This window comes from Gasterosteus aculeatus, chromosome 1 (genome assembly GCF_964276395.1).
Source record: "Gasterosteus aculeatus chromosome 1, fGasAcu3.hap1.1, whole genome shotgun sequence".
In the NCBI taxonomy this organism is placed as follows: Eukaryota; Metazoa; Chordata; class Actinopteri; order Perciformes; family Gasterosteidae; genus Gasterosteus; species Gasterosteus aculeatus.
This window is the reverse complement of record NC_135688.1, coordinates 10,589,038-10,616,936: the sequence shown is the minus strand read 5'-3', so window position 1 is coordinate 10,616,936 and position 27,899 is coordinate 10,589,038. Positions and strand designations below refer to the sequence as shown.

The 27,899-nt window shown below is 44.6% G+C and overlaps 2 protein-coding genes across 6 annotated transcripts; both read left to right on the top strand.

Moving 5' to 3' along the window:
- The first annotated feature begins 363 nt into the window (after positions 1-363).
- On the top strand, positions 364-6,154 carry c1h19orf47 (chromosome 1 C19orf47 homolog). Of its 5 annotated transcripts, none has more exons than XM_040196065.2 (8): positions 364-530; positions 1,525-1,612; positions 1,911-2,025; positions 2,223-2,304; positions 2,754-2,879; positions 3,005-3,154; positions 4,199-4,272; positions 4,370-6,154. In XM_040196065.2, exons 1-8 carry the CDS (start codon positions 512-514, stop codon positions 4,928-4,930), a joined length of 1,215 nt encoding a protein of 404 aa, XP_040051999.2. In that variant the 5' UTR covers positions 364-511; the 3' UTR covers positions 4,931-6,154. The 5 variants fall into 5 exon arrangements, with proteins under 5 accessions (XP_040051999.2, XP_077954433.1, XP_040052159.2 ...); XM_078098307.1 differs by having other exon boundaries at positions 369-530; positions 1,858-2,025; positions 3,005-3,079; XM_040196225.2 differs by having other exon boundaries at positions 370-530; positions 3,005-3,079.
- Positions 6,155-7,497: 1,343 nt separating this feature from the next.
- Positions 7,498-26,109, top strand: ttc9b (tetratricopeptide repeat domain 9B). Its single transcript, XM_040196520.2, has 3 exons — positions 7,498-8,273; positions 22,412-22,594; positions 22,766-26,109. Exons 1-3 carry the CDS (start codon positions 7,790-7,792, stop codon positions 22,858-22,860), a joined length of 762 nt encoding a protein of 253 aa, XP_040052454.2. The 5' UTR covers positions 7,498-7,789; the 3' UTR covers positions 22,861-26,109.
- Positions 26,110-27,899: the final 1,790 nt, after the last annotated feature.

The following is a 27,899-nucleotide window of genomic DNA, read 5'->3' as shown; positions in this document are numbered from 1 at the left end:
TGTGAAAGTCCTGGATTTGGTAAAAACGGCTCTTTTCACAATGTTAGCCTACATTATTAGAGTATTATTTTATTATTCTTTCATCAATAATTAATACACATAAGAGCATTTTAACGTCCCAGATACTTTGTGGTATAATGGGTCAGTTCTCAGTATAGTCCTGCAGATAAGCAGATCCATTCAAAATGCAGTGTTCCTTTGTGTCAAATAAATGCAATGGAGTAAAAAGGTAAAATATGTTCCTGTTAGTAGTGCGGGTTAAGGCCTATACATTGGCATGTAGTTAGCCACAGTAAACCTAATATCTAACAATTAAATGATAAACGGCATAATTGGACTCATTCGTAAGAAAACCATCAGTGTGTATTCGTGGTGCTGTGTACGCGCTCTATGTTACTCTCTAGCGTTCACATATGAAACTTCACGAGCCCTTCTTCGGGCGGAAGTGGCGTCACAGGAGCAGCGCGAGCTCTCCGGATGTGGCTGACGTCACTCGACATTTGGTGTAAACATGGCGTCCGTGACAACAGGTGAGAGCAGAAAGGCCCGGCAAGCCGTCGTTACTGCTTGGTAGCATTTCAAACCTCCCGGAGCTTCACTGTTTGGCAAACTCGTCCGTCGCCTTAATTCGGGATGCCGTCTGCAGGTTTCTCAGTCGGTTTTGTTCGCAGCGGATGGCGGAGATGAGCAGCAGCGCCTTTGAATTCACAGCTACCGCTAGAGGAAGCTAATGCTAACACAGATTGGCGGAGTCGATTTGTGTGAATAAACCCGCGAGCTCCCTTTCAGTGGTTTTTAACAGGCGTCAAAGGGAGAGTTGTGCGCTGAGCTCCCGTTCTTTCGTTCTCCGTGTGGGTTTGGGCTAGCTCGGTCATTTTCCCGTGCTAATGTGAGCTATCCTGATTTAAAATTCACGCGGTCCGATTCACGGTGCTCTACCCAGGCTAACGTCAATACATTTTAACATAAATGAGTTATTTTGTGTTTCTGTCTTGTGTGGCTCTTTGTATCCACCGCGTCAGTTTCCTCTCTGTTTTTAACAGCGTGTCGGTAGTTCAGCGTGTTAGAGCTATTGTCCCGGCAGCTGTTGAGCAACCATCAGCCTGTATCTGGATCCATCACTCCAAATACAGGGCGCTTCATTGTTGGTGTTATAAATAGCCCCGGCTAGTCCGCATCAGAGCCCACTGTGCTGCTCTCTGCCCCGGCTTACTACCGTTTAATATCGGCCCCTTTCCCCCCCTGCTGTCCGCAGTATCACTGAGAACCAACAATACAATTATATTTCATCACAAATATAACTGCAACGGCGACCTATACTGGTTTCAGATTCTCACAAATGTACATTTTCCTTTATATAATGATGAATTAGTTTTGTGGTTTTAAACTCTGATTAAAGAAGTACTGAATATGTAACCTTTTGTTATGGGATTGTGATAGTTGCTGAGTGAAATTATGACAGTGTTTCACAAAATCATTTTTGTTGTCCAATTACTAATGGTCTTTTCCCCCCCTTTTCTTAAGCCACCTCCGAGTGGATTCAGTTTTTTAAAGATGCTGGGATCCCAGCTGGCCTCGCAGTCACTTATGCAGTCTCCTTTGTGGACAACAGGTAACCAAATACTGCTCCTTCATCGGGTTTTGAGTAATAAACTAGAGCCACACTGTTGTGCTGGATCATGAGTTTCCTTTGCACAATCACATCAGAGCCTAACTGGGCCGAGAAGCAATAAATTGTCATGCTCCAAAGGAGAGCAGTTTTTTTTGCGTTTTTTTTTCTGGTGATAATCGAGTGTGTGCGTTTGCTCTAGATGGCTTTGAATTAATGAGCGCCAATCTATTTTTTCTTTTATCCAGAACAAGTGAACCAAAGTACCTACAGTATTGTCTGATCATTCGTGTCACTGCAGAATTCACAAGAACATGCTGATGGACCTCAGCAAAGACATCATGATGGACCTCGGCATTACAGTCATTGGAGACATCATTTCCATTCTTAAACATGCTAAGCAGGTCTACAGGCAGGTGAGATGAAACTTAACAGTTTCACATTCTGAAGGATGAAAATGTTGAAAATATGGTGTTTCTTTTCTCCTTGCATTTCCAAACAATGCCTCTGGAATATACACAGTATAATTGTGACTGCAGTCATGGAGAATGGATGTCGAAGCCACTGCAGTAGACCGTTTATATAATCTCTGTAATGTGTAACCCCTCTTCAGGACATGTGCAAAATGGCCACCGAAGCCATCTCCTCAGGGCAGACCAGTGTGAAAGCTGAGCTCCGAAGAACCGCCAATACTCGTAAATATCTCTTGATTGTTTGCATTGACGAGAACTGATCCTTAATTGTTTGTTGTCTTAATTTATTTTTGTCAAACTTGAGTTACGGTTCATAACAGATTGTGAAGTCATTTAACCCATTTTAATAATTTGTTTCTAATCACGTTTCTTCTAATTCCAACCAGTGTATGCCATTACTTATGTGTACCATGTCACAATAAATCAGCCCTTTACCAAACAACATGAATCAACAGTTGTACATTAATACACTGGGCCTGCACTTATTAAATGAATAAAACTGACATGTTTGAAGTCTGATAGGAAGTTATCCCGTCAGCTGGGTTTCTCCCAAATGGAAGTGTCACCCTGTTTTTATGTTGAGGACTTAACTGTCTTCTGATCTCACGTTGGAGACAAAATAGGAAGCAAGTACGTCACAATTACTTACTCAATATTCTGCTTTTTCTCAGCGGCCACTCGTATGATTGCCAACGCTTTGAGCCACGACTCCCCGCCGACAACTCCAGCCCGTCGTCCAGACAACCGCCTCTCGGTCACAGTGTCCAACATGCAAGCAAACAAGAGCAGCAAAGCAGGTAGACTTTCATGTAAAGTGTCTTTCACCCCATCCATCCCTTTTTTCCCCCACCGTCTGGAGCCACGAGTCCTATCTTATTTTCACCTTTCCTTGTCCTCGTGTACCCACCGCTTGGTCTGTCAGTTATAAGTCAGCCAGCTGAAGAGGGGAACAGTTTGCCAGCAGCGAAGCACCGACGAGTGACAGCTGAGATGGAAGGCAAGTACATCATCAACATGCCCAAAGGCTCCACGCCTCGTACACGCCGCATCCTGGCCCAGCAGGCCAAGAAAGGTAGGCCTGACCCAGTGGCCTCGCCGACAACTCGCCCCAATAATGCTGTTTCTTACCACAGCTAATCAATACTAAAAGTTTTCATGGACTTCCTTCATACTAAAACTGAGTTGGGTTACTCTGGGCTGATGGTTTTCCGGTTTGACCTTCATTCATCTCCTCATTCCCCATTTAATCACTAGTCTTTACTCATACTTTCCACTGCACAGTATTATTCCTCCTTTCAAACTGCTTCTTTTCTCCTTTGACTCACATCTCCTGCATTTCACCCAAAACAAAAATCTTTGACTGGTCCTTTTTTTTTTTTTTTCGTCTGTGAAACGAGCTGTGATGCCGTCAACTGCTTAATGTTATGAATATTTATGTCATGAAAGAAACTGTGCCCCTAGTTTAGCTGGTTTATTCTTTTTTTTTTTCCAAGGTAATCATCAAAACAGAATTCGTACAGCCGTCTTATTTATCCAGCGTTAAAGTTCTTCTGGTCAGAGCTTTCTAAGCAAAAGCTAGATTTCCAATTGTAGTGTATTCATAGATGTAATACACTGACAAAGTGTGCAATGAATAGTTGATTTTTAAACCATGGCTTTAGATTCCAAAAGCTGTAAAACAAAACTCTCTGCACTACTCTGCAGTAGTCATGGGTATCCATCAGCGTCGGCTCCATTTGCCAGCAGCAGGAGGAGTGATGGGAACACGGTAGCCGGGCGGACGCACTGATTGTGGTCGTCTTCTCTGATGTTCATTCCGTAATCAACAACGTTCTAAGATTGTTGGCACAGAGTTTGAGGAGAGACTGACTGACCGATATAAAAAAGGAAACAACCATCACATTTCTGTCCTTCATGCTGTTTTCTACTGTTTATTAATCCTGTTTTCTGGCGTGTGTGCAATAGAATTCAAAAAACCTAAATATAAATGCCCTAATTTAGTTTAAAAAAAGATCCCATGGGACTGCAAAAGTCACAGCGTTTTTGATTTAACAATTATCAAACATGATCACAGTTGAGCGGTCACAATAATTTCTGCTCTGCTCCCTTTGAAAAGGATTAAAACGCACCTCCGTGTTTGCAAGACTTGGAGCTGAATCGAAGGCCGACACAACAACAAGCAATAACAAGGTGAGGCTCGTCCGTACAAGGTGATCGCTCACTTTGTATTGTATTGGACTGTAGACGTGGAGATAAACTCGGTGCTCGTAATTCTCCCGTCTGGCAGCCCACCGGTGTGTTCAGTCGTCTTGGCAGAGGGGACGAAGAGGAAGACCAGCCGCAGCCAGACAAAATGTCCACATGCATCGACGTAGACGACGAGGAGGACGACAGCGACGGAGAAGGCTCCGTCCTCCAGTATGCCGGCGTCCTCAAGGGTGCCCCGTCCTTCCAGAAGAAAGAGCCCGCCACCAAACCGCCGCCAACCACCCTGCGGCGCCTGGGAGGCAAATTCAAACTACCTCCCTCTGACACTCCCACATCCTCCCCCTCCTCCTCTTCCCCTAACGGCCTCCCCAGTGCCAAGGTCAGTGTGCTTAAAAGACTGGGCAAGCTAGCCGCCACACACCCCAGCGCTGTGTCACCCGCACCTGCTGACACGCAGGACAACCGGGTGACCAGCACCAGGCCCAAAGCCCAAGAGAGACTCACCTTAGCAAGCTCCAAGGTCAGCAGCAGCACCGGGGCTGGGGGAGGGGCAGACGGAGGCGCAGGAGAGTCTCTGGGTGCCCAGATGGACATCGGAGCTGTCAGTGTTTTTAAGAGGCTGGGCAACAAGAAAAACTAACGCCTGAATCCCCACAAAATGATTTAGACTCTTTCTGAACTGTATAGAATTTGTATCACTCCCTCTTCTGCGCTGGCGACAAGCGAGACTTTATCATGTGGATGGTCAGTTTTAATGCTGCTTTTTGGCTTTGGGTTACTCTTAGATGAATATACCTTTTTTTAAATTATTATATTTCAACCATGCTGCCACAGCAAAACCAACTTTGTTTAGTGTTTGTTTTTAATTGGAGGACTCAAAGTTCTCAGTCATATCTGCCATTTATGGTTTAAAAAAATACGTAGGTAACTGTTTGCACGCTTATGGCATGAGCATGACGTCAACCGAGCTGCCATAATTTTACCTGTCAACTCCTCATGTAAGGGTGCTGCTTCCTAAACTTCCCTTTTTCTCAGAGTCCCGCCGAATGGGAAGAGGTAAATACATGTTTCCCCAACATGACTCGTTGGTCATTATGTTGATATCGGCCTGAAAAGGAATTGTCTCTCCGTAATTAAGGTACACACATCTGACCCGTGAAGTTTATTCTTCAAATTAACACACACGACAACCGTCAGAGGGGAGACTGGTCTACTACTACCTTCAACAGCTCAAAATAACCTTGTCTACCGTGTTCGGGAAAGTAGAAAAGGTGTCAATGAGAGAAGTTCTTAACTTCCGCCAAGGACTCACTCCCGCTTAACAAGGAGCACTGCACCTCATCCCCCCCCCCCACAGATAACCACCTCTCACCTGGGAACTACATAGGCTCATGTCTACCTCTCTACCATTGTACTGAACGTTTTCTACAAACACCTGCCAGTGGAACATTGTTTATTTTGAAATGCAATGTATAGCATTGTTGGACCTGATTTTACACGGCACAGAATCCCTCAAGCTGCATATTTTTCTATGTGGACACTCATGTCTCATGTATGCTTGTAAAGAAACTCCGAGATACAATCATGTCTGGTTTCATGGGGCCGCTGCAGGTCTAGAGTAGGAAGTTCAGTCACCCAGTATGGCTCATGGTCACCTGTGTCCTCTTTTGCTCTTTCTTCACACCAGAACTTTGTTACACTGTAAATATTTGAAATGTTTAAAATCACATTATGGAATTTTTATAGTTTCAAAGAACAAGCCAGGTTCAAAGACCTCATGGTTTTTTTAAAGGGTATTGAAGAAAAGTGATTCTGATTTTGAGGAAAATATACTTGGAGAATAATAAAAAGAGAAGAGTCCAAAGTGCTTCCCTCTTTATTTGTTACTCGCTCAACACCATGTCGATACACTTTTTTATCCTACTGTGGACATTAAGATGATCATTCATCAATAATCTCATTGAACTTCCACTCCTCTCCCACTGAGGTTGCTGTTACATCATTTTGGCCCAACTGTGAGTGATATGTTAATGATGTTTCATCATAGATGCCTCCGTTACCCCCCCCCCCCCCCTGCAGCTAGGAGTTGTACAAAATGTCTAAAATGCCACTTGAGAATGTACCTGTGTTTCGGCCGAGTGATGGTATTGTTTAGTGTGAACGGCTGGTTAAGCATCGCTGAATATTCATTTAGAGGTTTCCCTGCAGTGACCATTATTACCATTTTTAAAATAAGATCTTTAATGCAGGAAAAACCTACATGCCAACATTACACCAGCGTTCACCTGGATATGAACGCAGCTCCCGTCACTCATTGTAACATTGAGAGAAGTCAGTTAGTTGCTGTAGTCCTATACATTAACATTGATAAATAATCAGTTTGCTTGTTGAAATGACCCCAGAGGAGCTGAACTACAGATGTTTACGTGACTCACTGACGCCTGCTCCTGGACTGAGTTAACGCCTTATGTGGATTTCCTGGCTAAGTCACACCTGAGAGAGGTATGTTCTACAATTTGGAGAAATAAGATAACCTCGCTAGGTTTAAGCAATTGAGCAAAAGTGCACGTTTAATTTGTAGAGATCACATGCTGCAGGTTCGCCTCACATCGGATCAGAACTGAGTGTAGTGAGGACATTTGTCCCCTAGAGGTCGCTCTCTTCCTCCTCCGGTCTCCGCGGCGTCGTGCTGTCCGTCTGCATCTCCTTGAAAACCTTTATCAGAAAACATCAGGTGCCCCCGTTTACCCAAAATGTGATTTTTACAGGAAGGATATAAATTGACGTAAGGCTGAATTCATCTCTATCAAAATACCTGTTTTTATTATTTTGCAAAAAAAGGCTGGCCTCTTTCAAACAATAGGAGTGACGTAATGTGCGATATCTGGCCACAAACACTTTTAATGAATCATTTAATTATAGCAAACGGCGTGTCGGCGTGGAGGTTTTCAATAATGCGCATCCTTAGATTAATGGTCCAATTATTATTAAAATAAGCACCGTGTTTTCTATGGACACATATATATATGTATCATTGTATTCTTCCCACTGTTCCCAGTTTAAAGTGCATATATTTACAAATAGGCTAATCGATGGACTCACACACGTTTCCTCCGGTTTTTCCTCGTTAAATCTGGAATGCAGCAACGCCTCACGACTACTTTTTTTTTCTTCTTTCTTTACCCAGAATGCTCTTCGGCACGGGTTGTCGTGTGTGCGCTGTTTGTGGTGCTGAAGCTGCGCGTGCCTCTCAGGTCGCTACCATAGAAATCCACCCGAGCATCCATCCGGACCACAACGGGGAATCCGGTTTCTTTCTTTTTTTCGACGGTTGAAAACACTGCTGCGAGATGTCAGGATGTTCCTGCCAGCTGTTTTAGCCCGATTCGTCTCGCTTTAAACGCTCAAAAGAAACACTGAACTTATTTTATATTACGGCTTTTCTTTCAGGCACAATCTGACAAAAGCTGCCGCCGCGTTTCGCCGCTCCGCATCCTTTATGCACAGCACGCTGCTCCGGTCCTCCCCGACGAAACGCACCTTCGTGTCCGAGCACCATGGCCCGTTCCCGGCGCTTTCGCTGAAAGACATGGAAGCCAAACAACACCCGATAAAGAGCCTGAAGAGCTACCCGGAAACCGGCGGCCGGAGCCTGGCAGCGGCGCCCGGAGGAGACGGAGGAGGAGGAGGAGGAGGAGGCGGCGGCGTCTTTCGAGCCGGCTCGGCTGAAATGGACATGGAGGCGAAGATTCAGAAAGCCATCGACTTCAAGGTGGAGGGTCACCGCTGCTACAAGGAGAAGAAATTTCGGGAGGCGATCGGCAAGTACCACCGGGCGCTGCTGCAACTCAAGGGGGTGCACGTCATCGACGGGACGGCGGGCTCCGAGGTCAACCTGCTGAGCCAAGCCGGGACCAAGATGACCGAGGACCAGCGGAGAGCCGTGGAGAGAACCGAGATCGAGTGCTACGACAGCCTGACAGGTGAGCGGCACCTGGTGCACCACCTACCCACCCCCATAAAAACACCCTCACCAACGCATCGCGCGTTCCGGTTCACCGGGTCCACACAAGCCGCTGGTTTCTGCAGGTCGCGGGTTCTCGCAGTGCCAGATGGAATAACTTAGCTTACATGAATATGATCATAATGTGTCTTGGTGCTGACTAAATGGAGAATTGGATGTGCGCACCAAATAATAATGCTTTATTAAGGCCCTTTATGCCAATTGAAAATTAACTGTGAGAAAAATGGAAAGACAATAAATAAAGTCACACGTTCCAAAGCTCCACAGGAGACCTGCGTATTTTCAATATTGGAAAACTTTGTTCTGTTGTTTAAAAGTCAACATCTTCCAAACATCCAATCGGTGATGTATGGATTCTGAAGGCAGCACTTCGCAGTGACATTACAGGGTTCGCTCCTGCACAATATCGCCTATTTAGGCTAAATGGGTGTGTTAAAAGAAGTAAAAAAACATTTGCTCTTTTCAGCATGTTTCATATATTACAGTATTATCGGTAAAGCATCTGGGAATCATCAATTGGAACAAAGATGACTTCAATCAAATAATTGTAATTTTAGCCCAATATCAGAAATCACAAATGTGCGTTTGGGACTTTACAATCTGTATCTGTATTAATATCTTGTTTTAATGGGAAAACAGAGAACAACATGTTCAGTTTAGAATGATATTTAAAGACTGCAAATCCTCCCACGGAAGAAACTGGAGCTGTGAGGAAAAATAATAGGTTGCGAATAACTTTCAGCTGATTCATCTTTTAATCAACAAATTGTTTAAGCTCTATTCTAAACTTGATATAATGGGAAATATACAACATTTTTTGCAGACTGAATCAGTATTCATCCAACTGATATTTTGTATTATATTCATATTTGCCGTCAATGAGTTTGAAGAGAACCTATCAATCAATCATTGATCCATACCTTTCATCAGCGCAGACTGCTTGGTAATGGGAAACGTTCAGGAAGAAATACGCCATCTATTTTGCAACGTTAACCATCCAAAATAGTGCATCAGGATTTACTATATGAAGAAGTACTCCTATATGGTTACAATCACTCAATAAAACATACAGATTTATGAGTACGTTGCCAGTAGCTTTGGTGTAAACATGCCATTATGAATCCAGTATGTGCACAGCATGCATAATGAGCAGCAGATCATGGGGGACGTTGTCTTTCAGTGGTGTGATGATGGTTTTATATCACTGGCACCATGTCGGGGATGTTGTGTCTCGTCGCTTGTGTCCAGGTGTTGCCCAGTCAGCCGTCCATTGTGCATCGAAGGTTGACTTGTGTGTCGCGTCCAGGGCGCAGTGTGGAGCCTGTAAGCCACTGTAGCGTGAAGGAAAGGACGGGGGAGGGGAAGAGGAGAGGACGAGGAGGAAGTGAGAGTTAAATAAGGAAGGAATCGGAAGGATTGGGAGGAGGAAATGGGAGAAAGAAGCAGTAGTGGAAAGCATGAGGAAGTCGGTAAGAGTGGTACAGGAGGGATATAGTAGAGAGATGTACAACAGAGATGGGGGAGGAAGGGGCTGCAAGCGCTCGACAGGGGACCATATTCACCATGGCAACCATCGCCGGGCCTTCTCCCTCTTGTTGTATTAATATTGCCCTTACCCCTCCCTCACTGCTGCTTCAAACCGGAGTGTTCACATAAACCTCTTTTCAACGTTGCTTTGTTATAAATGACTGGGTTTACCACAATAATGTGTACAACTGTTGATTGTTGTTCATCTGTTGTTTACTTTAAGTGGTTTATAGAATATTTCTATTCACATTTCTGTTGATGTCCATTTAAATGACCTGCCACTTATTATGATACAAACAACCCCCTTATTAACCATATATTTCTGTCATATTATGGCCTTATTCTTGTGGCTGTCTTCATTGTTAAATGCCACACATCTCATGCAAAAACTAAAAATAAACAAGTCTGTCCATTTTTCAGTATTTTCTGTCTCCCACTGATCCCATTGGTGTCTGAGCATGGACATATTTAAAGAACCTCTCACTAACATTGGGTTACTTCTCTATGTAAATATAAAATATGGGGAAGTTGCTTTCAGTGGAGCTTTACCTTCCGTTAATTGCTACCATTGCAGATCTTGTTTAAGTGGAGTGTGTTGGTGTGCGTTTGTTATTGGTGTGTGTGTGTGTGTGTGTGTGTGTGTGTGTGTGTGTGTGTGTGTGTGTGTGTGTGTGTGTGTGTGTGTGTGTGTGTGTGTGTGTGTGTGTGTGTGTGTGTGTGTGTGTGTGTGTGTGTGTTTTCTACTGGACTTGAACGTGAAAGCTTTTCCTGTTTTAATTAGTTAAGTTGCTTGTACCTCACCTGAGTATTTCCATTTTACGCAACTTTAAACCTCTTTTCCATTACATTTAAATAAACATTTAATTTAGAGCTGTGTTAACGAGTCACATTGCGACAAGTCACAAATGTTTTAAAATAAGGATTAAACAAGGAGATTATGAAAGGAAATAAACTGGCATTAAAGAAAACACACATGGTGCAGAGAGAAGAAAAGCGGCAGAATAAGCACAGACATTACTGTTCCATGGTTCTGTCAAACACGCAGCCGATGGGTGATGGATGTCCTATTTGCTGGCCTTGTTAAGTAGACACCCCGAGCCCGTGTGTCCCTGTAGGGCCGTATCTAAATGGGTTACACCACCACTGAGTCTGTTGCAGTTCACAGTGGTGCAACATGTTGGCCAGCAGCACACTGCCTCTCAGCCCGCCTCAGCCACCCATCAATCCATCCACCCATCCATCCATCCATCATCCATCCACCCATCCACCCATCCATCTATCCATCCATCCATCATCCATCCACCCATCCATCCATCCATTCACCCATCCACCCATCCATCCATCCATCCATCCACCCATCCACCCACCCACCCATCCATCCATCCATCATCCATCCATCCCCCCATCCATCCATCCCCCCATCCATCAATCCATCCATCCACCCATCCCCCCATCCATCCATCCATCCATCCATCCATCCCCCCATCCATCCACCCATCCATCATCCATCCATCCATCCATCCATCCGTCCATCCATCCCCCCATCCATCCACCCATCCATCCGTCCAACCATCTATCCACCCACCACACACACACACACATACAGAAATAGTTGATATGATCACAGTTTGTTGGCTCTTTTTCTTGATATTGATCATGAAGCAGCACTTTCAACGGCAGCTTGTCTCTTTACACACACTGACGGACTTGTACCAAGCGGTGTGCATCACAAAGTGTGAGGAGAATGAAACGGAAAGCAGCTCGAAGTGATCCTGTTGTGAAAGAGGTGGCCACTCTGACTTTTCATTACCTCATGATCGCTCTGATCTCTGCCTGGAATCGCCTTTGTTCCTCCGGACTGGCTCGATCGGTGAATGAGTCATATGTCACGGCCTTAGGAGAGACACATGCAGGAAGGAATGAGTGAAATTGTTTTTGTAACATCGGCTAAATTCTTCTTCCACCGCTGCAGCTCACCGTCGCCCTGCTTGCATTGATGATGATCCAGCAGGTTTCACCCACTCATCGCATTTCTTTAAAAGGATTGTTAGACCATTAAAAACCAAAACACAAGTAATTATTTTTCTGCAGTGAAAGAAGTGTGGAAGGAAACACAGCTAATAATACTCTTTTTGTATTAACATGCAGAGGCAGCTACGCGAAGTTAACCTGAATAAGAATTTCACTTTTGATAAGAAATATATCTATTCCCCAGATATTTGTTTGCATAGCGTTTCAGCTGTAGTTTATAATTTGCCTCTTATTCTTTTATCCGTTTTTTTTTAAAGCATCTTGAATAATGACAAACTGTTTAATAGTTGGAATTTAATCAAATTCTGGTTTGAATGAGTAACTTATCCCTTGTTAGCACCGGCTGTTATTGTGTCTTCCGTCACAATAACAGCCGTATTCACAGCCCCTGGGCCGCCAATGAACTTCTGAACCATGACATGCAATTACAGGCCCATACCAAGTTTTAATGAGTCCGTTAGTAGCATCCACATCTGTGTCGGTTGGGGGTTGTATTCATTTTTAAGTCAGTGATGCGTAACCCCTCAGACGGGTTGGTTTCTCAACCAACTGCTGGTGAACATTCAAGGCTTGTCTACAAAAGAAGAACAGAATAGAAAACTCCTCCCTTTCATCTCCTACCAGCTCCGTCACCGGGGACGCGGAGTTTTGAGATAAAGGCAGCATATGAAAGGGAGGACGAAATAAGATGAGGGGAGGAAATGTGAGACAGAGGGGTTGAGATGAGGAGAAAGCTGGATTTGAATTATTATTCTGTAGACACAAAGGACATGCCTGGTGCTTTGGAGGGAAGAAACGCGCTGTGTGCAATGTGCTCGCGGGAGTAAAGAAATGTCACGTGAGGGTGAGGAGGGTAAATGGACGGGAGGATTTGTTTGAGGTTTTTTTTCCTCCCTCGTGCGCGCACGTCTGTCATTGGTGAGGAACCGAACGATGTCCGTTGCGTGCCAGGGCTGCAGATGGCACGGCTTCGCTGCTTGGGAACGACTGGCACTCCCTCTACTGTACCGCTCCCACGGTACGGTTCTCTCCGAGCCAGCCCTACCAATTACATCACAGCTGAATAAGAGACATATGGAGAATGGGAGAAGGGGTGGGGTGGGGAAGAAACAGAGGCTGAAATGGGGGAGGGAGGGAGGGAGAAAAGGGACATAACTCTTAAATATGAAGGGATTATAGACAGATGAGGGTGGGTGGGGGTTGGTAAAGGAGATGGACAAGTAGGGAGGAAAATGCTTGCCTCTCTGACATCTGAGTCTATTCGTATAATTTGTTTTTACGGTGAGAAATCCAATCCAAACCAAACTGATTTATACCCGAGCCATGACAAGCCCACATGACTCCTGTCACAAGAGTAAATAAGATTCAGTCATCTGTCAGGAGCAAAGTGCGAAAGACGGCCAGGCGAGCACTTGGAGGGAGAGAGGCAGAAAAAAAGGACTCAGGGGCCACGAGCAAATATTTTTGATAGGTTTTTTTTTTTTAATTGGAGCTCTCCGAGTACTTATAAAGTTGGTACTGTTGAAGGCTTACATTTTCCATTAAATACATCAAAAACATGCTAAAGGCAGCAAAGGTAATGTTATGTTCACAGGTTAATCTGGGGTGTTAGCAACATTTGCTGATCAATTCAATTCATTTTATTTTGTAAAGCCCATAATCGCAAATTACAAATTTGCCTCAGAGGGCTTTACAGTCTGTACACATACAACATCCTCTGTCCCGAAACCCACCATCGGCACAGGAAAAACTCCCCAAAAAATGAAAAAACCCTTCCAAGAGGGAAAAAAGGGAAGAAACCTTAGGGAGAACGTCAGAGGAGGGATCCCACTCCCGGGATGGACAGACTACAATGGATACCATGTGTACAGAATGAACAATATATAATACATGCAATTCCCGCCAGACAAATCACTGCTCTCAGCAAACATTATGCTATATAATATGTTGACTACTTAATAGTGTCACGTGATAATTTGTTCTGTTGGAGAACAGGAGTATTTGTAATCGAAATTCCTGCCAACTCCAGGCCAAACGTTGTTGAGATGTTTTAAATGAAAAGGTTCATTGGGATTTTACCTATGTGCACCATAAATATCAGATGTCTCCCACTGCTGTTACGTGGCTGTATAATGGAAAGTCTTAAAGGCACGTTTGCTGTAATTAGTGCCTCTCGTGCCAATAATGATCAAAGTGTCTGGTTGAACCACATTGTGTAGCCTGAAAATAAACATAGTTAACTGGCTTGGAACGGGAATGAATATTTGAATTACTCAGATGTACAACAGAGATGGGAAAACTCAGAAAATGTGTTTGTTGTATGTGTTTAACATGCACGTGTGTGATCTAGATTTTTCGACTGCAATCGTTTTCTGATATGGACTGACAGTTGTGTGAAGTAATGAATAGATTCAAAATGTCTATCAAAGCTTTTTTTAGTCCGTAGTTGAAAGTCACGGCATCAGCTGAGAGGAAACTGAAACAGATGCCCTTTCCTGACACCGTCTGACAGAGCGAGAGAGAGAGAGCTAGAGAGAAGGAGACAAATACAGAATATGCATCCTCTGTAAGCCGCAACTAATTAGAGTTTGCTATTTGTGCATGTCTAACACCCTGCGCCCGTCTGGCTCTCTGTATTTATCCCAAGAGCTCCGTGTTGATAAAAAAGCCTGTGTCGGTCACTATCTAAGTTTTCCCCACCGCATGACATGCACTGCTGCATGACATGCACTGCTCCATGACATGCACTGCTGCATGACATGCACTGCTCCATGACATGCACTGCTGTATGATATGGAATGCTCCACGACATGCACTGCTCCATGACATGCACTGCTCCACAACATGCACTGCTCCACGACATGCACTGCTCCATGACATGTACTGCTCCACGACAGGCACTGCTCTATGACATGCACTGCTCCATGACATGCACTGCTCCACGACAGGCACTGCTCCATGACATGCACTGCTCCACGACATGCACTGCTCCACGACATGCACTGCTCCACGACATGCACTGCTCTATGACATGCACTGCTCCACGACATGCACTGCTCCACGACATGCACTGCTCCACGACATGCACTGCTCTATGACATGCACTGCTCCACGACATGCACTGCTCCACGACATGCACTGCCGGGGGCTGACATTGAAAACTCGTCCTTGTTACAGACTGTTTGTGGTGTCAGTGCAATGCAAAGGTTGCGTTGAGCAGGATTTGCTGATACAGCAGTGAGAATAATTCTCAGTGGAGACAGTTTACCAGCACTCCCCAGTGCTGTCAAAGAAAACCAACCTTTTAAAGTGTTCAAATGTAAAGATGTTGTTTTCTAACTGTTTATTTAGAATACGAAAGGGTTTGTGTGGATAAACCCACAGAAACCTGCAGCTTCAAAGAGCTTGTAAAATGTCCGTCACTTTCCATCCAAATGAAGCTTCAAACCAAATTTCCCCCAAATCTGCAACTAATCATTTTGTGTCGATAGCGATCCACTACAGTTATGCAAAAGTTATTATTCGTTTAATATTTGCTTGTTTGTTTGTTTCATATATTGATTTACAGTCCCTCCATCGCTGCACACACATCTGATGTTCTGATAAGGCCAACTATGCATTGTGTTTTATGGATGCATCTTGTTATACCTGAGCCTTACAATTGTGAGCCTATTTGTTGTTTGTCTCTTGTAATTTATGTTGTGAATAAACATAACTTAACTGTCTTTAGTGTAGCCTTTGAACGTAGCAGGCAGTTACATCCTAAACTACCATATACTACCTTTCCTTCCCAAACGCCACGCAGGCAGCCATAGACACTAAACATTGTGAAGGATTCAACAACTCACATATTTCCCTCAGATGTTGTCAGGGACAGAAAACGGCTAAAGCAAAATATTTGAGTTACAGTACATCCATCAGGTGACTCCATATTAATGGTAATGCTGCTATGTGTCTGCTGGATGTGTAAATACAGTGTGGGAGTACGCTCTGATTAATATTAGAACAAAGCAGCTTGCCAACACGTTGTTGTATCTTTTTAGGATGTTATAGAAGCTCATCATTTAGCCGTTAATTTACTTCAAGGACTTCGTAAAAAATCCTTACTACTCCATAAGACACTGAGCCAAACCATTTGGCAGTAGTCCTGTGTTGACCTTTCCAAAATGAAAGTATCTTTTATCCTTTATTAAATTGTACTTATTCACTATTTTTAATGTATGGTTGTACTCACAAGAGTAAAAGTGATTAGTCCCAAATCTTCCCTCACACATTTCCCTCACACATTTAAAGACCTAAAAAACACTTTGAATGAAGACTGAGTGAGCTCTGCTCTTCTTCACAGTCTGTACCCACACGACACCCTCTGTCCAATTCATGCAATCAGAGTTCATTGCCCCGATCAATACTGTAGATTATCTCCGTCATCAACGTCATAATTCTCTTCCTACCGCGACACAAAAACATGGATATAGATTAATTGATCCAATTTTGTCTTCAAGATAGTGTCTCCTTTAGCAAACAAAGTGAAGATTATAACAACAAACATAATGACTTTTCTGGTCGTAGACGTTTTTCACAGCTAACATTTTGACTCTCGAAACTCCGAGTCCGACCCGGAGTACCTCGGGGTTCCAGTACACACATCCGATTTTTGCCGGGCTCGAGTTCTGGAAACTGAAATGTGCAATGGAGAGCATTTAAGTGGTTTCATCTATGGTGAAGTAATGGAGAAGATAGCTTCCTCACCTCACTCGTATAAATATTTAAATAGATTACCATTAATCTTGAGTCAGCGACTATTTTAGGGGGTGGGTGCAATGTGGGAGGGTGTTTGATGGAGCAAAGTAGAAGACAGTGAAGCACGTTGATGAGGATTTGTGCTAAAAGACAACTGAAGTAAAAACAAAATCAATGGAGACATGTTACTGGACACATTTCCCATACTGTGGTTCAAGGTTTAAACCTCCACACATGCAAACATACCATTTTAAGAAAGATGTTTGTTCGCTTTCCATGAACGATGCCGCTCTCATGTCTGTCGAGCAGCCGGTTAGCTTAGTTGAGGATAAAGAATGAGCACAACGTGAAACATCTAGCACGGCTCTGATAGACATAGAGCTTTGACAGAAGCTAGCTTGTTGGTGATGTTTTATAATAGTGGCCATTTTTCTGCTGGTTTGTTTGCTCTTGTTTTAACCAAGTGGGAGATATTGGGAATTTCTGACAGCGGCAAAACAGTCACCCAAAACAAAGATGGCTGACGTGTTTTTATTTGACTGCTTCGTCACCGTCTGAATTAAATGACATGATCGCAGCATGTGCTAAGCTAACCGGTTGTTCGTTGTAAACCTTTTTCCCGAACAGATGTACATATTCTCCTCTAACTCTTGGCAACAAAGCAAAAAATCACATTCCCCATATTTCCCAAGTGGTAAAAATGCCATTCAGGTTTTTTACCAAACTCAAAAACCCACACAAACACGTCTCAGCCTTTATACATACATTTTCATTATGTAGTTATGCTCAATAAACATGGCTATGACTCATTTGTGACGCTGATCTCGGCACTCTACCTTTTCAGCTGTACTCCAGAGGGGCCTGTTGAAACCCACATAATCAAACAAGAGCGATAAGAGTAATTATGAGCAGGTTTTTGACACCATATGGAGCCGCATTAGTCTCCTGCTACACTGACAAGTAATCAAAGAGATCATTTGCACCACTTGTTTTAAGTATGTTTCCTTTTAGGAAAAGCGTCTACTTTATATTCCGTATGTCACATTTTTAATGATAAAACACTGCTGCATTATGAGAACGACTGCTTCCTATAATCACCTCTGGGTAAAAACTAAATCCTGACAACAATTATTGAAATGAAATAAGGATTCAAGATGAAAAGCCGCAACATCTCGGTGTTTGAGACACAACTAGACAAGAGAAGAACGTGCAAAGGCAGAAATATTATAGTTTTCATTCATTTAAATTTGTTTGTTAAAGTTGCGGATCCAGGAACAGGTTGTTAGATACGCTAAAATATCCCATACAGCAAACAATGTCTGATACAAATGTGAGTTACATGTTTGTGTCAAAGTGAGGAATAGAGGTGGTGGATGATTAATACAAGGTGATTGTGAAAGAAGTAATGAGGTGAGATCGAAGTACAAAAACCAAAACAGCAAATCGGAACTATTACCAAAAATATGAGAGGTCTTTTATGTAAACAAAACCTGCTCCATGGGCCCCTACAGAGATGACAATGCAGGCGGTGGCTGTTGAAAGTGGGGTAGATGCTGTGTCATGTCAGCCCCATCGACGAACTGAGGCCTTGTCCCTCTCAGTAACGGAGGAAAACATTCGCAAGAGGCTTGTGGTTGGAGCTCAGCTATTCTTAGTAGACCAGGAGACACCGGCTGCACTGTCCGGGAAATATGACGTCTGCGCTGTTACATCAGATTTTGCTTGCAGATTGATTCCGCGAGGCGGTTTTGGTGCTGATGACTACGCACGGCCCCCGTTCTTACATGAGATCTGTGACATTTGTAAAGGGGAGATGGTGAAAGGTGAGAAACAGGGCAGAGACGGGGGAGTGAAGCACACCACACCGTGTGAGAGTGACTGCTCTCTCCATCTGCCAGTACCTTCCTACGGAACTAATTACCAGTGATGGACAGCAGACTAATCAGGAGGCCCACAACTCGCTTTAAATTAGCCAGAATGTGGTGTCATGCATGGTGTGATGGAGGGTAGAATAAAGAGGGAGGGGGTGGTGCATAGTGTAGATGAGGGGGATGAAGAGAAATAAGGATGTAGAGGTAAAACGTCTCTTTCTCTCTCCTTCCTTCCCTTTGTTCGCCTCCCTCCTCCCGTCCTCTCCGATACAAAAATCCAGTCATTATTTTCCTCCATCTGCGTCTGGGTTTTGTTCTGTCGGTCATGTCTGTATCTCTGTCCTCCCTCGCCCCTTGTCTCCTGTCTCGTCTAAGCTTCCTGCCTATCTCTCTCTCTTTTATTCCTCCCAGGCATTGGCGCTCTGTCAGCTAAATAAAAGCAAACGCATTATCTATTTTTTTTTTCTTCTTCAAACGTGATGCTTGAGGCAAACCAGTGGGGTTCCAGAGCATGTGTTGACCACTCCCACTCACCCAGCCGCCCATTCGATATTCAGACAACGGAAACGTACGTTCACACACTCGCACTAAGTAGTTAGCTGCTCTGCACCTGTTGGCTTTTTTTCTGGCTTTAGACGTTAGAATTTTCCTGTTGCAGTTGTTTCCGGTTTCCTGTTTTTTGTCTATTTTTTGCCTCTACTCAAATCTGGCAGTAGAACATAAGTTCACACAGTCAGTGTGGCAGCCTCAGCTCACTCTTCCTCATTAAGACAAATCTATCTGGTCTGCATCACTGATTTTCTGCACACAGTCACACCTCATCATTCCTCCTCATCGCTCGTGATGCTTGATCGCTGTTGCTGTGATGGACCTTTTGGTTCCCGATCCTTTGCCGTGAGTGGAGGTCTGCACCTATTCACTATTTATTGCGTTGATTCGTAAAACCAGTTATTGTTAATATTCGGAGGAAAAAAAAAACGTGCCATGAAAACAATTGAAAACAAGTTCTCACTAAAATATTGAAAAAATAAAAATCACACCCTTAATGGCTCTCACCTCACTCTACATTTCCTCTGGCATGCCATCCATCTGCCTAATGGACAAGGGTGCAGCCGGCCAGTCATCCAGTGCACACTGCCTTAGTGTGTGTGTGTGCATATTGTTTGCGTCAAAAGGTTCATTTAACGTCTCCCGTGTGTGTGTTTCTCTGCGTGTGGTTACGTTGTCATGTATTATATCCAGGCCCCACTTAATAGTTTGCAGTCACGCGTGTATGTGTGTCTTTGACCCTGCCCATGTCATTGTGTATCTGCTGCTTGCACTGTAGGTGTGTTTCCACAATAGTAGAACGTGTGTGTGTGTGTGTGTGTGTGTGTGTGTGTGTGTGTGTGTGTGTGTGTGTGTGTGTGTGTGTGTGTGTGTGTGTGTGTGTGTGTGTGTGTGTGTGTGTGTGTGTGTGTGTGTGTGTGTGTGTGTGTGCCAGCGAACTCTCTAACTGCGTCAGCCATTAGGCCATTACGGACTGTAACTGGATCCCCTGAAAGCCGTCCACTGCTGCAGGGCGTTGACTGATGGCCGTGTGGAGGGATGAGCCGCCTCGTAGCCGTACAGCTGTAAAAACAAATAGAGGAGTGGAGTCTGAAGAGAGGAGTGCAGGAGAGCTAGAGGACATCTTGGGCGATTCCAGCTGCACAGAGTTGACTTACCGTTACAGAAGACGGGAAACAGCTTCCCCCTGGCTGCTCTGTGTCATGAGCTTAACTGGAAATAACGGGATGGCTGTTGTTCTTTTTTTCTATGAGGGTGTGTGTGTGTCTGTGTACATCCATCTGATAATGATGGTGTCTTGAATACTTTATACAACATTCATATATACAAGAAGGTCAATGGACTTAGGAGGAGGAAGCAATACTTTCTATCAGTCACTGTGCAGACTAAGTAACTCCAACATGTTAGAACATCTCATAGGTGAGGAGGAGATCGTAGGTTAGGTTATTTAGTCAGGGTGTGACATGCTTGAGGGATTATTGAGTAAATGATGCTTTTTCACAGGTAGACATGTCACAGTATATAGAAGCAGAGGATTCAATTATTAAAATGCATGAAGTAATAATTCCATTGAGCTGCTTTGATTCCAGGTTCCTGGCATTGTGAATGCTGACTGATATTAGTGTAGTGTTTTTCTCATTCATACGGGACCCGAGAGACAAAGTTATGGATCATAACGTTTTTGATGGTATGCCTGTAGAGAATTTATCATTCTCAGCTTTTTGCTGACTAACTGCTATGTAGTTTGAGTTAATGATGCATCTGCAGACATTAGGTGTTTGGTAACACCTGTGCTTTTCTCACCATGACAACAGAGCCAAAATGTCAGCTGTGAAAAACGACCAGCGAACTTCTCCTTATGTTTATTGTTATAATCTTTGTTAAAGAAGACACTGTCTTAAAGACAAAAATCAGTCAATCAAAAATCAATCAAATCCAAAATCAATTAATGTATATCCGTGTTTTTGTGTGACGTTATGAACAGAATTCTGGCATTGATGACCCAGATAATCTTGAGTATTATCGGGACAATGAACTCTGATTGATGGTACGAATAGGACAGAAGGTCTCGCATGTGTACAGATTCACAATCCCCCCCGAGGCACATTTGCAATTGTGAGCTGTTGTTAGAATGTCTACAGCTGTGAGGCTTGAGGCAGTGGATCGACACACAAGCGCACAACAAACACAACACAACATACCAGACGAATGCAACTTCAACCACTAAATACCAAAACACATTGATGGTTGTTGAATCGGTCCGTCCCCTGATGTCCGTAATGAATTATTTAGTGTTTTGCACTTGTGCTGTTGACGGGTATGTCTAAAGTATGTCTCTGAGGCTCCGGGGGTGGGAAAGGGGGGGAGGGGGAGGGTCTCACATTGGTCTCCCCCCTTCTCCTTTACCCTCCCACACCCAAACCTCCTCTTCCTTCGCCCTGCCTCCCTGCTAGTGGAGCCTGACTCACGTTATGCACGGAGCTGTCTGTGTGTCAAGGACAGACTCCGGGGAAAGAAAGACGACGAGGAGACGGAGGGTTGAAAGTCAGGAGTCCGACAGGCTGTAAGAGGAAGGATAAAGAAAATGCACTTTTGATGTATCATCTGATAGATCAAGACTCCAACAAAAAGAAAGGAACGAGTAGAGCGGAAACAAAACCTTCGAGTACTTGTGATCACCAGAGGGAAAAGCGATATCGGAGCAATCAGCAGGCATTTAAAAGCTTTAGTGGACTAAAACGTGTGTGTTTGTGTGTGTGTGTGTGTGTGTGAGAGAGTGTACGTCTTTACTAATGAAGTTAAGCTGATCTCGGCTCCAATGAAACACAAGGCCTGTTCCTGAGTACTGCACATGGCTCTTCATGGTGTGTTCAGGGTTCACTCGCGTCTCCTCCCAAAGGACTTCTGCTGTGTCTGTCGCTCGCTTCAACTCGCCATGCTGTTTCTCATTTCCTCGTCTCTCCGGCTGCCGTCGCTGCTTACGACACATCACTCGAGTCAGTATTTAGCAGTATTCACTCCTTCACCCTGAAGAGGAGATTTCTCTCCCTTTCGTGTTTTTTGCATGTCAAGCTCCACGTCAGCGCGTAGGGGGCATTACTCTCCCGCCCGGGGGCTGAAACTGCTCACGCAACTTTATGTCCTCTCCTTGCCAGGAGACATTCAGTGTTATTTATATCCACACCAGATACTGCCCTCCTGAGCAGGAATTGTGGAGGCACAATTCCCCAGCGGCTCTGTCCCCGTCCTTGTTTAACATACGTAATTGGCGCTTGAACTTCACTGACTGAGGCTCGAGGCAACCTCTTTAATTGAATGATTATTCATGTTAATATAAGTCTCACAAGCCACTTACTTGTCGCCCCCTTCCTTCCTGCAGCGTGTCTGTTGCAGTCGGAGCTCGTTAACTATGAGAGGGTGAAGGAGTACTGTCTGAAGGTGCTGAGCCACCAGAGAGACCACTTCAAGGCCATGTACCGCGCCGGCATCGCCTTCTACCACCTGGGGGACTACGAATGTGCACTCCGCTACCTGCGCGACGCCAAGAACCGCGAACCCTCAGGTGAGGACAGTGGCAAGACTGTGTAACCTGTTTTCACCGGTTCCCTGGCGAGCCTCGTCTCTGCCGGGGTCAACGAGCTCGGCCGTTTTTTCAAAGATGAAGCTGTTCTTTTCATTTCAACCTTTCTGCCTCACATTTGTTTTTTGTTTCTCTCTCGCTCTCCATCAACAGACACCAACGTGCTGCGGTACATCCAGCTGACTGAGATGAAGATGAGCAAGAGTTGTCAGCGGGAGCGAGAGAGCGGCAAAGAGACGCAGGGCTAAACACCCGACCTTTTCGGACCTCCTGACCCCTCGACCTTTGACCCCCCCCCCCCGGTTCCCCCATCGACCCTTCCTTCCCTCGTCCGCTATCGACTCCCGACAGCAGCGCAGACGGAAGAGATGGCCGAGTCACCCGCCGGCGATGGATAAAAAACGGGAGACATATCAAGCTCTGACTGCAACCCAACCTCCCTTCTCCTCCCTCTTCTACTCGCTCTTTCCTCCCTCAGGTTGTGTGGCTCCTCCCCCTAGACGCAGACGGTTCAGCAAACTTAAAAAAAAAATGTAAAAAATTGAAATGCTGTATTATACTCGTAGGAAAGAGTCCTCGTGGTGGAATGAAAAAGGACCATTCAAAATCGACATTTGAATCACGGACAGTTGCGTAATTTAGAAAAAAAAATGCATTTGGTTTCTGCTCTCTTGCTCTCTCTTTTTCTCTCCGCCTTCTCGCCATCTTCTTTCCAACTGTTGAGGACAATTTCGAGGTGGGAAGTGAGGACAGTGAAGGGTGTGTGTGTGTGTGTGTGTGTGTGTGTGTGTGTGTGTGTGTGTGTGTGTGTGTGTGTGTGTGTGTGTGTGTGTGTGTGTGCGTGCGTGCGTGCGACACATATCAAGACCATAGCCTCATTTGATTGTACGTCCCCACTACAGGGCTCACTCGGGCCGCAGACTATGGGACGGACCAGCACGAGAAACCTTCATCGAGTAGAGGAAACGCCTGCCCCTGTGCGTAATCTATCGCTCTACTGTCCCATTTCTCTCCCGTAACCATGTAACTTTTCAATTCAAGGGCTAATTCACGTGTTTGTAAACCGTTACTAGGGTTTTTTTTATTTGCTTTCGGTGTTCTTCATACTCGGTGGTTATTAGTTGTTGAAAGCATCTGTGTGTACTGCGGTTCTTGCTGTCATCAGGTGTACTATTGTAGAAACCGGTGTATCTTGAATCTGCTGTCATGTGTCGCCGTCTAGAATGTGGAAGCCACTCCGCCCTCCCACGCCCCGCCCCCTGCCCCTCCCACGCCCCGCCCGCCCCGCCCTTTTCCTCCCGTTAACGATGCCACAACGGGAAAAAGCCGATGGGATCAGAGTTCCATCGCCCGTAACCGTTGGCTATGAGGAAATCCACTTTAAAGTTTCACAGCGAGAAACACTTTTCTAAACAGAGGTCCAACTTTTCATCACGAGTGCTGAAGCTTCCCAGACATCAATAAGACACCTGGGAGACTCGAGGCAACGTCAGTGCAGAGAAAACAATCACACACACGTGTGTCCCAGGCGGTGTCGACCGTATCCTTAGAGCACTCCGCTTCAGTGCGCTTCAACAAGAGTGAGCCGTTTGAGCTCTCACATTAGACAACACGACTGATGATGTGGTTTGTGGATATCCATGGCTGGCTGTAAAAACATACATTATCTGCTTCTCTGTGAAGACGAATCACAATACTAACATTGCTCTCATGACAGCTTTGCCACAGGCTTAAATCTGCCCGTGCTGTTCTGCATACGGTTGGATTGAAGATTCGTGAAAGCATGACCTGAATTTTCCCTTCTTTCTGACGCCATGAAACCCAGTTTCCTCTTTCTCTTTTGCAAGTCCACCTCCTGCATGTAAAGTGCGGCTCCAGAGAGTTGATTTCAAATGTATGGGATTGGGATTATACCTGCTCTGTTGCTTCCTGCCGTGGCATGCGGCCACACTGCTCTCTCATACCTCTATTTCCACCATTCTGCCCTTTAAAAACACAGAAGGTGGCAACAGGCTACGATCACTGCAGCAGAATAGGAGCCACCTTCTGCCTCAGCCGAGGTGAGAAGAGTAATTACACAGCGTAGGTTGTTCAAAAAGATGTGGCAGAAGAAACCAGAGAAATATCCTGTAAAAGATGTATCCAATGTTTTCAGTTAGTAGGTCAATAGGGACTTAAGTGTGTCAATGGGACTGGTGAAAGAGGCCATCATGTGTTGAGGGGACAGGTATGACACAGAAGGGCTCCAGTGGAGGGAGAAGTAGGCCATCATCATCGTCGTCCTCATCATCCTCAGTAGAGCAGCTGCAGATCCAGGTCACTCCAGCAGCAGGGAAACAACATTACTAACAGACCAAGTTTGGAGGGTCATGCATCACACCGCGACAACATTCACTAAACAGAGATTTAAGATATTTCGACTTGTCAAAGCAGGAAAAGTACAGATGTCTGTTGCAATATTAAGATTTCTCTTAAGATTGAACTGAGTGGCTGGAGGTGTCCACTTAGCTTTGTTAGCCATATAGTGTAAATTATCAGATATATATAATATAACAGCTGAAATATGCTGATATGAAGCCGCAACAGCCGCAGGTTAGCTTAGCACAAAGCTTGGAAACGGCAGGATACAACCAACCTGGCTCTGTCCAAAGGGGATAATATCCTCCTCCTGGCGCCTCGAAGGCTCACGCAAGTTCCACTTTTTGTGTAATCTGTAAAAAAAAAAAAAAATCACCAAATAATTGGATTGATTCCCCAATTGTCAGACCACTCCTTCATATTATCTTACTGCTGAATTAAATGAATTCACTGTCACTAATTTCTCATACAAACAAATCTTGGTGTAAAGCACAGTATTATTCTAAAGGAAATTGCTCGTAATTCCCAGAAACACTGAGTTAAAAACACTTCATGACGCAGCTCTGGGGTTGACGCTTTAGTTTCCCAGAGGAAATGAATCGGCAAACAACAGCGACGAAATGGCCCCTGCAGGCTCCGTCTCCATGGCTGCCTGGGCTAAGTCTGCTTACTCAGGGGCCCTTCAGGGACAGGTCCCCTCCCATGGTCCCCTCTCCGTGGCACCAGTCCGCCATCTTGTTATTGTCGTCCTCGCTCGAGGTGTAATGCAGCCGTCGAGGCGCAACTCGCTTCGCGTACAACAAAGTTCATTTCTGTCCGATCAGTTTTAGTTTATATTGGCGGAGCCCACAGTGGAGCTGTCATCGTGAGCGTAATCTGTGCAAATAGAGCTAGACACACCGTTAGTGCAGCTTTGAAAAGAAACAACAAAAAGCACAACCGCAAAAAAGAGACGGAATAGTCAAACTGGCTGTTATTTTTGCTTTTTTGCTTTGATGTCATTTGAGGTAACTGTTTGTCAAATGTCAGAGTACTTTTTGTGAATATATGATACAAATGTACAAAAAAAATTACAAAAAATGGAAAGTTTTAAGTAAGAGCTTTACTTTACGGAATAACTTTATCGGCGGAAAAAGAAAGGCAAGAGGTAGAAGAGATCGTTTATAGCTCGTCCCCCGAGCTGCTTTGTGAGTCTGTACGTGTTGGTATTTCTGTTGATGTTTTCGTCGAGGGATCCAGAACCGGCTCAGCGTTTGTGCATTTTCCTTCCACCCGGCTCTGTTTCTGCATAGCGAGACGAAAAGTAACTGGGAGCAGCAGGTCACTCTGAGGAAGTTGTAGCTGGGCTGCTCCCTAAAAAGCCGCATATGTCCATCCTGTTTGGTTGTGCGCGGATGGAGGGGAAACAGAAGGACATGAAGTTGGAGACGTCAAAGCTGGGACTTTGTTTTTGTTCCGCCTCGCTCCCAAGAGGCCTTTTCCCATTCAACGTTCAAACATCGCAGGCCTCCATCACTGGTTTTTACTGGTCTGCTAGCCTGGTAATGCACTATTGACTGGTAAATGAAGATTATGAATAAAGTTTAAAACAAAGAGGATTATGTTTGTTGTTGTTGTCGTTGTCCGAGTACAATGCTAAACCTGTTGCTATATATTTTAAAGGGGTACTCCTCTAGTTTCACACATAAATTATAATGTATTTGTCAGCAGCTGGAAACCATTGAATTGTTCAGCCCTGGAAGTCTTCTCTAAAGTAATTTCATCCCACAAGGTAAAAAATTCTCAGTGTCAAAGATTTATAGACGTTTATATATTTTTTCTGAGCACTTTAAGAATTTTCTAGCACCGTGTCCCCAAACTAGAGGATCACAGTCAAAAATCCTACATTTCCAAAAATCCAACCAATAGCATCTTCTTTGTTAGACTCCTCCTGGTAAACACACATGTCTTTCTAACTCCAAGACTCTGGTTTAAGTAGTACTATCTAAACATCCTACACTTTATTCATTCTCAGTTTCAATACAACACATCATCTTAAAACAAATCTCATGGTTTAAATATTTAGTCTAGACTCCTGCAGATCTGAGAACATACCAACCGTCAGGAAATGTGGTTAGTTGTTCATATCAAAAATGAATAAACTGTCTCTTCTCTGTCACCTCGTCCTCTGTTCCCCGGCCCCTGACATGTTTGCATATTCAGTACTTTGATGTGATTGCTCCCGGAAGTGAAGAGAAAGAAAACAGAAAATATGGTGGAAAACCATGAAGGGGAGGATTGAGAAGGTGCTAACCATGTGAGAGTATCTGCTGTTAAGGCAGACCGAGAAAGCACACACTGTCTTCTTCCTACCAGCGGGGGGTGGTGTGTGTGTGTGTGTGTGTGTGTGTGTGTGTGTGTGTGTGTGTGTGTGTGTGTGTGTGTGTGTGTGTGTGTGTGTGTGTGTGTGTGTGTGTGTGTGTGTGTGTGTGTGTGTGTGTGTGTGTGTGTGTGTGTGTGTGTGTGTGTGTGTGTGTGTGTGTGTGTGTGTGTGTGTGTGTGTGTGTGTGTGTGTGTGTGTGTGTGTGTGTGTGTGTGTGTGTGTGTGTGTGTGTGTGTGTGTGTGTGTGTGTGTGTGTGTGTGTGTGTGTGTGTGTGTGTGTGTGTGTGTGTGTGTGTGTGTGTGTGTGTGTGTGAGAGAGAGAGAGAGAGAGAGAACCGGTCAGGCGACGCTCAGCCTGCTGGCTTCTTTTTTGCTGCTCTTTATCACTTCATCTCTCTCTCTCTCTCTCTCTCTCTCTCTCTCTCTCTCTCTCTTTTCGGGCCCATCGTCCCTTTTCTCAGCTTTTTTGTCTGTTGTTCTGGCTTTTAATAGCATCACCATGGAAGTGAAGAGGGGTTGCTAGGTAACTGGCTGGCGTCTGGAAGGCTGTTTGATTGGCGGTCACAC

Coding starts and splice junctions, on each gene's coding strand:
- c1h19orf47 (XM_040196065.2), top strand. Junction 1,613..1,910: donor GTCTCCTTTGTGGACAACAG/GTAACCAAATAC, acceptor GTGTCACTGCAG/AATTCACAAGAACATGCTGA. Junction 2,880..3,004: donor AAACAAGAGCAGCAAAGCAG/GTAGACTTTCAT, acceptor TTGGTCTGTCAG/TTATAAGTCAGCCAGCTGAA.
- ttc9b (XM_040196520.2), top strand. CDS start 7,790: ATGCACAGCACGCTGCTCCGGTCCTCCCCGACGAAACGCACCTTCGTG. Junction 8,274..22,411: donor GTGCTACGACAGCCTGACAG/GTGAGCGGCACC, acceptor TCCTTCCTGCAG/CGTGTCTGTTGCAGTCGGAG. Junction 22,595..22,765: donor CAAGAACCGCGAACCCTCAG/GTGAGGACAGTG, acceptor CTCCATCAACAG/ACACCAACGTGCTGCGGTAC.